Source organism: Mobula birostris, chromosome 13 (genome assembly GCF_030028105.1).
Source record: "Mobula birostris isolate sMobBir1 chromosome 13, sMobBir1.hap1, whole genome shotgun sequence".
Classification (NCBI taxonomy): Eukaryota; Metazoa; Chordata; class Chondrichthyes; order Myliobatiformes; family Myliobatidae; genus Mobula; species Mobula birostris.
The window spans coordinates 74361464-74375307 of record NC_092382.1 but is presented as its reverse complement, the minus strand read 5'-3'; the positions used below and the strand labels follow the sequence as shown (position 1 = coordinate 74375307).

General features: G+C 45.9%; 1 protein-coding gene and 1 non-coding gene across 2 annotated transcripts; both read right to left on the bottom strand.

Annotated features, from left to right (window-relative positions):
- Positions 1-3854: 3854 nt before the first annotated feature.
- Positions 3855-3926, bottom strand: trnae-cuc (transfer RNA glutamic acid (anticodon CUC)). Its single transcript has one exon. It is a non-coding gene; the product is annotated as a tRNA-Glu (tRNA).
- Positions 3927-12305: 8379 nt separating this feature from the next.
- Positions 12306-13280, bottom strand: LOC140208002 (probable G-protein coupled receptor 139). The gene has a single exon (XM_072276535.1). It carries the CDS (start codon positions 13278-13280, stop codon positions 12306-12308), a length of 975 nt encoding a protein of 324 aa, XP_072132636.1.
- Between the last annotated feature and the right edge of the window lie 564 nt (positions 13281-13844).

Sequence of the window (13844 nt, the reverse complement as noted above, 5' to 3'; positions counted from 1 at the left end):
GTGGAGGACACCGGAAGACTTTGAACGGAAAAATGTGGAATGGGGAGTGGGATTGAGAGCATGTTTGGGCCAGGCTGATCCTATTGAATGTCAGGGCTGGCTGAAGAGGACGATAGGCCCGCCCTTCTTTCTGTTGTCTGGGTGTTTAATGAAAAGGAATAAGCAGGCCTTTCTTGGGCCGGCATGCTATCCCAGTGGATATAATAGGGACAGATGCTTGGAGATGAATTATTCACAATCTATGTCAATAGTCTGTCGAGGAATCATTTCCTAGTCTGAAAATGGTACAAAACTATATCTATCCTTTGTTAATGATGCAGCATTGTATAATTTATGTTACGCGTACTGTCTGTCTCTACGCGTCTGCAATGTGGGTGCAAGTGTTTCATCGTCCCTGTACCTCACCGTCCCTGGGCACACGGCAATAAACTCGGCTGGACCTGAGAGCACTCACTCAGATTTCAGCAGATGAGTCCAGAGGAGTCGTGGTGAGTAATTAGGACTAGAGTCAAATGTGGGCAATGTATGGTCATCCTGTCTACAGACAGACAGCATCTCTGAGTGCTCAGTAGGCAAAGGATTGAGATGCAGTGAGTAGTGAAGAAGATCAAATGTATTTTCTTGAAGGTTACTGTCTGTAAGATCTCACACAGTTATTCTGGGGTTTATTGACTCCGAACCTGGGATACTTTTCAAATTCATGCTCTCCTTATCAAACAAATGTCATACAGAACAAATCTCTCCAGGTACAGTGGACAGCGGGTCGGGTAGAATTTGTGGACGGAAACAGTACACATTTCGGATCCACACACTGACTCTGAGCTGAAGGTAGAGGGTAGATGACCAGTGTGGGGAGCTGGGAATGGGGCAAGAGTTGGGAAGGAACTGGAGAGTGCAAGCCAGGAGGTGCTGCAATCAGTTGGATATCGAAGACTTTTCTATGCCACAGTGGTCGCTTTTACTCGTTATTCGTTATCTATGTCGGCAAATTTGATGTGAAATCACGTCTTGATCAGGAGATTTCTGCATGACGCAAAATTAGGCGGTGCTATTGAATTCTCTAACTTCCGCTAATGCCCCACCTCCCTCTCGTACCCCATCCTTTATTTATTTTTATACACACATCATTTCTCTCACTCTCCTTTTTCTCCCTCTGTCCCTCTGACTATACCCCTTGCCCATCCTCTGCGTTCCCACCCCCCAATTGTCTTTCTCCCTGGGCCTCCTGTCCCATGATCCTCTCATATCCCCTTTGCCAATCACCTGTCCAGCTCTTGGCTCCATCCCCCCCCCCCCACCCTCCTGTCTTCTCCTATCATTTTGGATCTCCCCCTCCCCCTCCCACTTTCAAAATCTCTTACTAACTCTTCCTTCAGTTAGTCCTGACGAAGGGTCTCGGCCTGAAACGTCGACTGCACCTCTTCCTAGAGATGCTGCCTGGCCTGCTGCTTTCACCAGCAACTTGGATGTGTGTTGCTTGAATTTCCAGCATCTGCAGATTTCCTGCTGCTTGCGGTGCTGTTGATGATTATTGCAGATTACAGGCTTATCTAGATCAGTTAGAGATGTGGGCGGAGATGTGGCGAATGGATCTCAATGCAGATAAGTACACTGTGCTGCATTCTGGAAATCAAATTTGCAAAGCACTTGTGTTGTAAATGCCTTGGTATTAGAGAGTGCAATTGACACGGGGGACCCAGGGCACAAGTGCACAGTTCGCTGATTTCGGCGTCACAGGTCGATAGAATAGTGAAAAGCCGTTTTCTCACGCCGGCCTTCCTGATCCAGGGCAACAGGAAGGAACATAATTTGGGACATTATAATGCAGTTGTATAGGTCGCTGTTGAACTTGTGGATACAGTGCCATGTACCGTTTTGGACGCTGTATGAGAGAAAATATCCCGACAATCTTGAACGAGTGTGAGTAAGTTATACAATGACGTTGTCAGGGCAGGAAGAATCGGGTTATATTAAGGGTTTGTCCAAGCTTGTCATTAGTTCTTTACAAGAGGAGGAGGATGCGATTTAAATGAGGAAAGGCAGAGATAACGTCAGTGATAGCAGTCTTTCTTGAGCAGGGGAGACCAAAACGCGGGAAATGGATTTAGAGTGAGAGGGGAAGCTTTGAAAGGCACTTGAGTAGCAACGTTTTCACAAAGAGGTTTCATGAATATGTGGAATGAGCTGCCAAAAGTAGATTAGGCAGGTATAACAGTTTCACGGAAGGCCTGGGGTTGGATGAATATGGGCCGCCCGCAGGAAACTGGGATTCGCTGGTGGTCATGTTGGTCGGAATGGATTTTAGGCCGAAGAGCCTGTATCAATTCATAATTTCCTCACGACCCTCATCAGTGGAATGCGTCAGGTATCATTGGATAGACATGATATGGAAGTTAATGGTAAATGAGAATGCTTGGTTACGAAGCCAACTACTGCTGTGATCAGGAGATGGAGATACTGTCATTTTGCTGAGCAATCAGATTGTCTGTGACTCACTTTCCGCTTCTTATGGGCCATGCAGAGCAATGGAATCACGTGGTACTTCCATCACCGGGACACATGTGCAAACAAGAAGAGTTTGATCAACCGCCAGCAGGCGGAATCAGAATGGACAGAGGCATGTTGACTGTCCTCTTTCTAATGAAACTGTCCGGCTGGTGCACATGCAGATGGATGGCAAAGAGATCAGATGAAGAGACTTACTCGAGCGCTAAATGGACACAGAATATTGTCATTAAACGGTCTTTGATCCCAGCGCTAAAGCAGACCTGATTAATGAAACATTCCAACAGTTCCAGTGCAGGCACCAGGAATGATCGACTCACCCCACTCAACATACACAGATTCCTCAGAGTGAAAGCAGCAGGGCATCCTTTGAGGGAATAGAGAGATCAAGGAAGGACTTAGTTTGGGACAGCAGGAAAAGACGTAGCAGATGAAATGCAGTGCAGAGAAATGTATGGACATGCACCTTGGTAGAAGGGATGATAGAGTAGACTACTTTTTTAAATGCAGAGAAACAAAACGAAGGCGCTAAGGAACTTCAGAGTCCTTGTGCAGGATTCGCTAAAGGTAATTTTGCAGGTTGAGTTTGTGGTGAGGCAGGCAAATGCGATGTCAGCCTTCATTTCAAAAAACAATACAGTATAAAAGCAAGGATGTAATTTTGAGACTTTATGGCACTGGCGAGGCCTCACGGAGCATTGTGAGCAGATTTGCGTCCCTTATCTTAGAAAGCATGTGCTGCCACTGGAGAGGGTTCAAAGAAGGTTCATGAAAATGATTCCAGGATTGAATGGCTTCTCATATGAAGAGAGTTTGATGGCTCCGGGCCTGTGGTGTCTGGAATTCAGAAGAATGAGGGGTGACCTCATTGAAACCTATGGAATGGGGAAAGGCCTTGATAGAGTGGATGTGGAGGGGATGTTCCCTGTGGTGGCAGAGTCTAAGACTAGAAGACGCAGCCTTAGAATAGAGGGAATACTTTTTCAACGGAGATGAGGAATAAGCTATTTAGCCAGAGTGGTGAATATGTGGAATTTGTTGCCACGGGCAGCTGTGTAGTTCATGTCTGTATGTATATTTAAGACAGATGTTCATAGATATTTCATTGATCAGGATACAAAACGATACAGAGAGAATGGGGCTGAGAAAACAATGGATCATCCGTCACGAAATGGCGAAGCAAACCTGATAGGCCAAGCGAGGTAATTCTACTGTATCATATGGTCCTATGATCCTGATTCAGGAGGATGTAGGCAAAACAGAGACGGAAATGCTGTTGTTGTTACAGTAGGTTGGTAAACACGGTAAGTTACAGTGAGTACAATAAATTATAGTAAGAAATATTCTAATTCCCTGACCGGGAATCGAACCCAGGCCGCGGCGGTGAGAGCACCGAATCCTAACCACTAGACCACCAGGGAAGCTGCAAAAATGCTGCACTCAACGATAGACAACTATCCAATAAGGAAATACAAATTAAAATATACATAAATAATTAAAATGAAGAAATAAGTGAGCTGTACCGTCATTGAAACAGTGGGTTGGGGAGCCAGTTCAGTGATGGACTATCCACTCTGGTTTATTTTCAGTAAAGGATGAGAACCACAGAACCATAGAACCATAGAACATTACAGCACAGAAACAGGCCTTTTGGCCCTTCTTGGCTGTGCCGAACCATTTTTATGCCTAGTCGCATTGACCTGCACCTGAACCATATCCTTCCATACATCTCTCACGCATGCACCTATCCAAGTTTTTCTTCAATGTTAAAAATGAGCGCGCATTTACCACTTTCTCTGGCAGCTCACTCCACACTCCCAGCACTCTCTGTGCAAAGAAGCCCCCCACCCCCAATGTTCCCTTTACACTTTTCCTCCTTCACCCTTAACCCATTTCCTTTGTTTTTTTTTCTCTCTCCTCTAACCTCAGTGGAAAAAGCCTGCTTGCACTTTATCTATACCCATCATAATTTTGTATACCTCTATCAAATCTCCACTCATTCTTCTACGCTCCAGGGAATAAAGTCGCAACCTATTCAACCTTTCTCTGTAACTCACTTTCTCAAGTCCCGGCAACATCCTTGTAAACCTTCTCTGCAGTCTTTCAACCTTATTAAATTCCTTCCTGTAATTTGGTAACCAAAACTGCTCACAATACTGTACTCCAAATTCGACCTCACCAATACCTTATACAACCTCAGCATAACATTACAACTCTTATACTCAATACTTTCATTTATAAAGGCCAATATACCAGAGGCTTTTTTTACGACCCTATCTACCTATGACGCCACTTTTAGGGAATTTTGTATCTGTATTCCCAGATCCCTCTGTTCTACTGCACTCCTCAGTGCCCTTCCATTTGCCTTGTATGTTCTAACTTGGTTTGTCCTTCCAAAGTGCAATATCTCACACTGGTCTGTTTTAAACTCCATCTCCCATTTTCAGCCCATTTTTCCAGCTGGTCCAAATCCCTCTGCAAGCTTTGAAACTCTTCCTCTCTGTCCACTACACCACCAATCTTTGTTCAACAGCAAATTTGCTGATCCAACTTACCACATTGTTATCCAGATCATTGATATAGATGACAAATAACAATGGACCCAGCACTGATCTCTGTGGCACACCACTAGTCACAGACCTCCACTCAGAGAAGCAATCCTCCACTACCACTCTCTGGCTTCTTCCATTGAGCCAATGTCTAATCCAATTTACTACCTAACCATGTATACCTGGCGACTGAATCTCCCTAACTAACCTCCCATGCCAGACCTTGTCAAAGGCCTTACTGAAGTCCATGTAGACAACATCCACTGCTTTCCGTTCATCCACTTTCCTGGTAACTTCCTAGAAAAACTCTAATAGAGTTGTTAAACATGACCTACCACGTACAAAACCATGTCGCCTCTCCCTAATAAGTCCCTGTCAATTCAAATACTTGTAGATCTTTCCTCTTAGTGCTCCACCCAGTAAATTACCTACTACCGACGTCAAAGTTACCGGCCTATAATTTCCCGGATTACTTTTACAGCCTTTTTTAAACAACGGAACAACATGAGCTATCCTCCAGTCCTCCGGCACTTCACCCGGAGATACCGACATTTTAAATATATCTGCCAGGACCCCTGCAATTTCAACACTAATCTCCTTCAAGGTCCGATGGAATACCCTATCAGGTCCGGGGGATTTATCTACTCTGATTTGCCTCATGATAGCAAGCATACTCCTCTTCAACCTGAATAGATTCCATGACGTCACTACTTCTTTGCCGTATTTCCATTGACTTCATGCAGTTTCCTTACTAAATACAGACGCAAAAAAGACGTTTAAGATCTCTCCCATTTATTTTGGTTCTGCACATAGCCGACCACTCTGATCTTCAAGAGGACCAATTTTATCCCTTACTCTCCTTTTGCTCTTAATATACCTGTTGAAGCTCTTTGGATTATCCTTCACCTTGACTGCCAAAGCAACCTCATGTCTTCTTTTAGCCTTCCTGATTTCTTTCTTAAGTACTTTTTTGCACTTTTTATACTCCTCAAGCACCTTATTTGCTCCCTGTTTCGTATATATGTCATACATCTCTCTTTTGTTCTTTATCAGAGTTCCAATATCCCTTGAGAACCAAGGTTCCTTATTCTTATTCACTTTGCCGTTAATCCTGACAGGAATATACAAACTCCGCACTCTCAAAATTTCTCCTTTGAAGGCCTCCCACTTACCAATCAGATCCCGCTCCACCATCTGCTCTGGCACTCTGGTTCCCATCGCCCTGCAAATCTAGTTTATGTCCATCCGCCAGAGCATCCTATTCCTACCCTCACTGGCACGTGGCACAGGTAGCAATCCTGAGATTACCGCCCTTGAGGTCCTGCTTTTCAACTTCCTACCAAGCTCCCTATACTCACTCTTAAGGACCAGCTCACTCTTCCTTGCTATGTCACTGGTACCGATGTGCACCACAACATCCGGCTGATCACTCTCCCACTTCAGAATGTCATGCAAGCGATCAGAGACATCCTCGACCCTGGCACCCGGGAGGCAACAAACCATCCTGGATTCTCTGTCACGACCACAGAATCTCCTGTCTGTACCTTCAACTATCGAGTCTCCTATCACTACCGCTCTCTTCTTCTTCCACCCTCCCTTCTGCACTGCAGAACCAGACTCAGTGCCAGAGATCCGGCTGCCGCAACTTGTCCCAGGTAAGCCGTCCCCCTAACAGGTCCCAAATCGGTATACATTTTGTTGAGGGGTATAGCCGCAGGAGAACCCTGCTCTGCCTGCCCCTTCCCCTTCCCTTGTCTGACGGTAACCCAATTACCTGTGCCCTGCTCCTTTAGCGTAACTACCTCCCTGAAGCTACTGTCTATAAACTCCCCATTCTCCCGAATGTTCCGGAAGTCATCCAGCTCCTGCTCCAGTTCCCTAACGCGGTTTGTTATGAGCCGAAGCTAGATGCACTTCTTGCAGGTGTCGTTGTCAGGGACACCGAAGGGCTCCCTGACTTCCCACATCCTGTAAGAGGAGCATTGCAACATCCTGTCTGGCATTCTCTCTACTCTAAACAAACAAAACAAAGCTTACCGGAACCGACCCTCGCCTCTGCCTGTTCACGCCGAAGCCTGCTGAACTAAAGCCGTCCCGCTCTGCTCCCTCTCACTCCACTGACGCTCTCTTCGCTGCCCGCTGTATATGGGGGACTTGTTTTTTCCAAACCTTTGGTGCTGTACGTTACGCGCCCGTGCAGTCTAACCTCTTTTGCCCGAGCAGTGGAGAAAATAAACTTCTCTCCGAGATTCTTTACTCCCTCGCTCTCGGCCGCTTGCTCCTCACAGATTCTATATACTCCGTTCCCCGCCACGTCCATCGAACTTGTCTGCAAGATGCCACTCGAGTTCAGAAAGCGCGATAGTTACTGATGCGGGTTTTGGGAGACAACATCCACCTTTAATTTGAAAGTTAAAAATGATTTGGCATATCCAGGTGTATAAGGAAAACCACGTTAATAAATATGATCAGGTGTTTTGAACATGTAGCAAGAGGTCTTACAAGGTCTCAAATGGTAAGCTAGCTGAAGGATGAGAATACGTAGGTCCGTTGTGAGTTGGACAATTGTATACAACGTAGGCCCTCTGAGAAGATTCACAGGAAACGAGGGATGTTATTCTGAGAGGAGACCTGCAGGTGGAATGATCAGTAACTACGCAGTTGACACCAGAATTGCTGGTGTGGTCGATAGTGAAGAAAATTGGGAACTGGGTCAACGGGGAAAGCAGGTTACAGAATGGCTCAGGCATGAAGAATGTGGTGCAAATGGACAGTTAATCCGGGAGAGAACTTATACAGATAATGGATACCTTTAGATAAAGCCAGATGGATCCCTGAAATTGGAAACAGAGACAAAGATAAGGTGAAGGAGCTGTATGACCCATGACCTGAAGCAGTAACATCATTGGGACCCAAAGTCGGGATGTCACCTTAAAACACTTCATCGCGTTGGTTAGTCCACACCTGTCTGATTGTGTACATTTGTGGTAAGTACAATATTGAAGGGGTATGATAAAACTTGGGAGGGTGTAGAAAAGAATCCCATGAGAGAAGGAAGTCATGGTGCAGATACGGGAGATCCTCTGTTGAAAACTATAGGCATATATTACGGGTCGTATCTCTGACGCCTCTGCTCCACACTCGCTCGGTTAAACTCAGCCGATTTTTTTGAGGGGGGACCGGTTTACTGATGATGGGAGCAGCCCCTTCATTAAAGGGACTGCTGTTCCACTCTCAGGAACATTTCCCTCAGCTTTCTGTTATATCTTTCAGTCAGGAGTTCCGGTTCGTTGCCACTGGCGGATTCGACAGCCCGGCCCCGTGAGGCCAACGAGGACGCTTTGGACCCTCCGCCTTGTTTCCTGTTAAACGCCGCTTCCTACATGCTCTCCACTACTAACTAGCTCCTAACACCGGCACTCAGTAATCACAGCACTGGCCTGCACACCCATTCTGCCTTCGATTCCCCGTGGCCAAACTGCATGTTGTCAATACACACACACATAGTGACCGCGGTGTGGCTGGATTGGGAGCCCAGATCTGGAAAGACTGTCTGGGGCCCTGAATGGTGGTAAGGGAGGAAGTGTAAGGGCAAGCCACTAAGCACATCTTTCCCTCCCCCTACCTCTCTCTGCTTTCCGCAGGGATCGCTCCCTACGCGACTCCCTTGTCCATTCGTCCCCCCCATCCCTCCCCACTGATCTCCCTCCTGGCACTTTTCCCTGTAAGCGGAACAAGTGCTACACATGCCCTTACACTTCCTCCCTTACCACCATTCAGGGCCCCAGACAGTCCTTCCAGGTGAGGCGGCACTTCACCTGTGAGTCGGCTGAGGTGATATACTGTGTCCAGTACTCCCGATGTGGCCTTCTATATATTGGTGAGACCCGACGCAGACTGGGAGACCGTTTTGCTGAACACCTACGCTCTGTCCCCCAGAGAAAGCAGGATCTCCCAGTGTCCACACATTTTAATTCCACATTCCATTCCCATTCTGATATGTCTATCCACGGCCTCCTCTACCATAAGGATGAAGCCACACTCAGGTTGGAGGAACAACACCTTATATTCCGTCTGGGTAGATCCAAACTGATGGCATGAACATTGACTTCTCTAACTTCCGCTAATGTCCCACCTCCCCCTCGTACCCCATCCGTTATTTATTTTTATACACACATTCTTTCTCTCACTCTCCGTTTTCTCCCTCTGTCCCTTCTGACTATACCCCTTGCCCATCCTCTGGGTTCCCCCCCTCTTTTCTTTCTCCCTGGGCCTCCTGTCCCACGATCCTCTCATATCCCGTTTGCCAATCACCTGTCCAGCTCTTGGCTCCATCCCTGCTCCTCCTGTCTTCCCTTATCATTTTGGATATCCCCCTCCCCCTCCCACTTTCAAATCTCTTACTAACTCTTCCTTCAGTTAGTCCTGACGAAGGGTCTCGGCCCGAAACGTCGACTGTACATCTTCCTAGAGGTGCTGCCTGGCCTGCTGCGTTCACCAGCAACTTTGATTTGTGTTCCTTGGTTACAGAATAGATGTTTTGTAAACTCTCCATCTATTTTGCCAGTCCTATACTCACCAGCAAGATACAGTAATTCCAAATCCTGGCAGCCGAGTTTCCATCAATCCCATGCCTTCTGACCTTCTGGGTGACTCTATTGTGGGGGCTGTTTTCGAACGCCTCACTCAATTCCATACAGAGAGCCTCTACCACTCTACCCTCATTAATTTGTTTTATCACCTCCTCAGAAAATCATTCAGGTGCGCAAAGCACGACCCTCCCCTCACAAAGCCACTTCGTTGAATCTAGTCAGGTTTTTCCAAATATTTTCAACCCTATCGTAACGAATCCATTTCAAAGGTTTAGCCTCCATTAATGACAGCAGTCAGCGTCTTAAAATTCCCAGGACTAATGGGAAATTTAAAATTAACCAAGTTCGCGGCCTAAGGTAGAGGAAGTCAGTTTTAGAAAACCTAGCATATTTATTTTTCACCGCAGTCCCTTCTTACATGTACACACTTAGTCCAGCGGTCGTGGAGCATACGGATCCCTTCTTTTTAGAAGTAGTCCATAGCAGGAATGATTGATATGTTCGTGGCCCAAGGTAGAACGATATGAGGTATTAATTTCACATTTACTGCATTATCACTCAAAGAGTTGAACTGCACGCTCATCTAACGAGAGCGGCTTGAACTTCCAGGTGGTCCACAGTAGGGGTGATGGATGAATTAGTGTCCTAAGGTAGAAGGAGATTAGTTATACAGCTCTGGATACATGCACGTGCAGTTCAACTCTTTGTGTGAAAACACAGAAAGTTTGAAGTTAATAACTCGTCTCCTCTCTTAGTCTAAGAACATATCAATCACCCCTGCTGTGGACCACTTCTGGAGGTCCAAGACGCTGACGTCTACAAAGAAGGGATCCGTATGCTCCACAACCGCTGGACTAAGTGTGTAAATGTAGGAAAAATAAATGTGCTAGCTTTTCAAAAATTGACGCCTTCTACCTTAAGCCACGAACTTACCAATCACCCTTCAGAAACTGCTGCTTCTCTCATCATCTTTCTAATCCTATGAATAATAACATTCCCGATCGTGTTTGGTTAGAGAGATCCTCCAATTTCTCAATTGCATGACTTTGAAATTAACTGAGCTTTTGTTCCATTGATTATCGAGTATCTGTTTCGACTTCTGCAATCTATCACACTGTCCTTTTCAACTATTATTCGCTTGCTCTTTGTCCAGTGCCGGTTCTGTGTTGCACAGGCCCTGACGAGGATTAGAGCAATCACACACCAGAGAAAAACTGCGGAATCTACAAATCCAAAATGCTGCAACAGCTTTGCAGGCCAGGCGGCATCGATGGAAAAGAGGAAACGCTCGACACTTTGGGCAGAGACCCTTCGGCAGAACTGGATTTGTTTTCTCTCTCCAATCCTGCTGCCTGAGCTGACGGTTTCCTCCAACATTTCGTGTAGGATTAAACCATACCAGTTCCCATTTCGCTTTAGTGTGTCTTTTGTTCTTGGTTTCATGACATCTCCACTCTCAGCAACCTCCCCTCTTCTCTTTCTCTGAGAGCTAACATTCTGATACTGGATGTTAGTTCAAACGGGAAGAAAAAATGAAAATCTACAGGTGGAGACAGAGGAGACAAAGAGCGTGAAGGAAAGGACAGGTTATGATGGGAGCAGGAGTGACTGATACCGTCGAAAATGTGCTCCAAGACCAGACAGCTTTGTCAGAATCGGGAAGAAGGGTGACAGGATCGCCTCAAGCTTCCATTTCAGCGTGGCTGGAGGTGAGATGAAAGGGGGATTTCTCTGGAACGCTGAGGCCAGGATGTCGTCGGGCTCGGCTGTAAACAACTGTTTTGTAACTCTGAGGCAACACGCACAAAATGGTGGTGCAACTCATTAGACAGGAAGCAAGTTCGAAAGGAGAAAAACTTCCAACGTTCCGCACTGACAGGCTTCATGAGGACGCTGGTTGTGTGTGTGTTATTTGTATTTCGAGCATCAGCAGATTTTTTAAGCTTTGCTTGTAACTCTGTTCGCCATATTGTTTCATTTACTTTTAACGCGCTGTGAGGTTTCACTGCAAATGTAATGGCTTCTTTGTAATGTTCAGTGCTGAGGTAACGGTTTCTCTGTATCAGCAATGTTTAGGTTATTACCAGAGATAAAAGATTACAGGTCAGCCAATAAGAGATTGTTGCAATGTCTGTTGATCCTGGAAGCAGTTATTTCCGCGGGCTTTTGCCAGAAGGAGAGGAAGAGATGAATAAAGAGGACACGAATGGAGAGACTTGTTAGACCACCGGACGGGGTGGACTCGGAGCGGGTGTCCGAAAGTCGGCGACACTCGGAGGAGACCGATAGTGGAAGAAGGACTACTCAACTGCGTGTGCTACAACTTTGTGTACAGACTGGTTATTATTAAATCTTATGATTTGGGGCATTGTTTTTCTTTTATATTTTGTTCCTTACTAACCATATAGTCAAAATAAGAGTTATAAAGCTTAATCGCTTAATCACATAGTGTGTACTGTTTGCGATTTCGGGGTACTGATTTGTATCGGGGACATATCGCGCAGCATCCACACAAACGAGATCTCTGACGTTTGACCGGGCAGGGGACTATCACCCCCTATATTAAGCCGCAAGGCGATTCGGGTGTTACATACTCACGTGAAGGTATGGAATAGGAGCTTGAAGAGAGCTGAATTGGAATAATGTGCAACATTTATTGCTAACGTTTCATGAGTTTCAAAATTGGACTCAATGGGTATTTCACAGCATTCCTGAGTTGCTCTCGGAATTTGTTCTGAGTCAGGGTGTAAATACACGTGTTGGTGCAGGAACTGAGAATCTGCAGCATTCCTGATGACTCTTCTATAATGTAAATTGGATCCGTGACAGCATAATAAACAAAATTCATTGAAATCCGTTGATAGAAGTAAAATACCACCTGTGTTACCCACAGCGATATAAAAGTACCGGTTATGCTGAAGAGCAAAATGATGGATTTGCGTCGACTCTCTATCTCCCGGTCCTTGGCCTTTTCTCCTGTCTTTTGCCCCCGGAGCCCTCTGCGGGCTCGACTGGCCGCTAGAATCCTCCTGACAGTCAGAATATTGAGCAGTAAAATCAGAAAGAATGGGACACAAGGGGTTAAAATGCGGAAAAACATCATAAATACCGCCCACGAGGGAGAATTTCTGAAGTTCGGTGTAACAATGCAATACCAGGGAACACTATCAATTATTACCAAAGGCTCCAGTGTAAAGTACCATGGGACACTCTCCAAACAGGCCAACACACTCACTATCCCGATAACCACCGCCGCCGTTCTCTCGGTGCAATATTTTCTTTTCAGCTTCTCACAGCAAATGGCCACAAATCGATCAACGGTGAAAGCGACAGTCAGCCAAACAGATGCTGCAGTGCTCGCAAAAATCAACCATGTACCGAGACTGCACACAGGGGTAATAAACAGGAATGATCGGGGAAAATAAATCCATGCAGTCCACATCAGCAGCGGCTCCGAGATAACGACCAGGAGATCGGCTGCTGCCATTCCCACCAGGTACCGAGTGACACATTTGGAGAGACCGCACTTTCCCCGGGACAGGATCACGATCGCCACCAAGTTCGCTGGAAGAGAGTCAGGAAAGAGCAAATAAAGAAAATACTGAGCATCAGCCAATGCAGCAATCTCGGGCATCATGTTATTTCTACTTTATTCCTGCAATTAACGGTAGAAGGGTGAAGAGCTGGCTGAGACGTGGAAAGAAATTTACACATTAAAATAAAATCGATATGATCCGAATATGGATTCCTTTCTGATGAGCAAAATGTGAAGAGGCGGCGGAAAGATATAACTGGGTAACATCAGACACAATATTGATTGGAACATTTTCTATCGGCGCCATCCCCGTCTGGTATGAATGAAATGAATAATTCCGGTCGCTGATTGCAGGGTTCTCCCATTAGACAATCATCAACATCGATGCGGTGGAATAGCCGAAGGACAAAAACAGAAACAGCAAATACAAAATAACCTGCAGATGCTGTGATCATTTTCAGTCCTGACGAAGGCCCGAAACGTCGACTCATCGTTTCTAACTGATGCTGCCTGACCTGCTGAGTTCATCCAGCGTACTGAAAGAAACAGCAAATCCCAGAACCACTCATCCAGGCAAAACAGAATAAGTGGAAAAACAGTAAACATGTACTTTCTATAAACTGTTGTCAGAATGGCCCAAGACACGACTTTGTCTACAAGCTT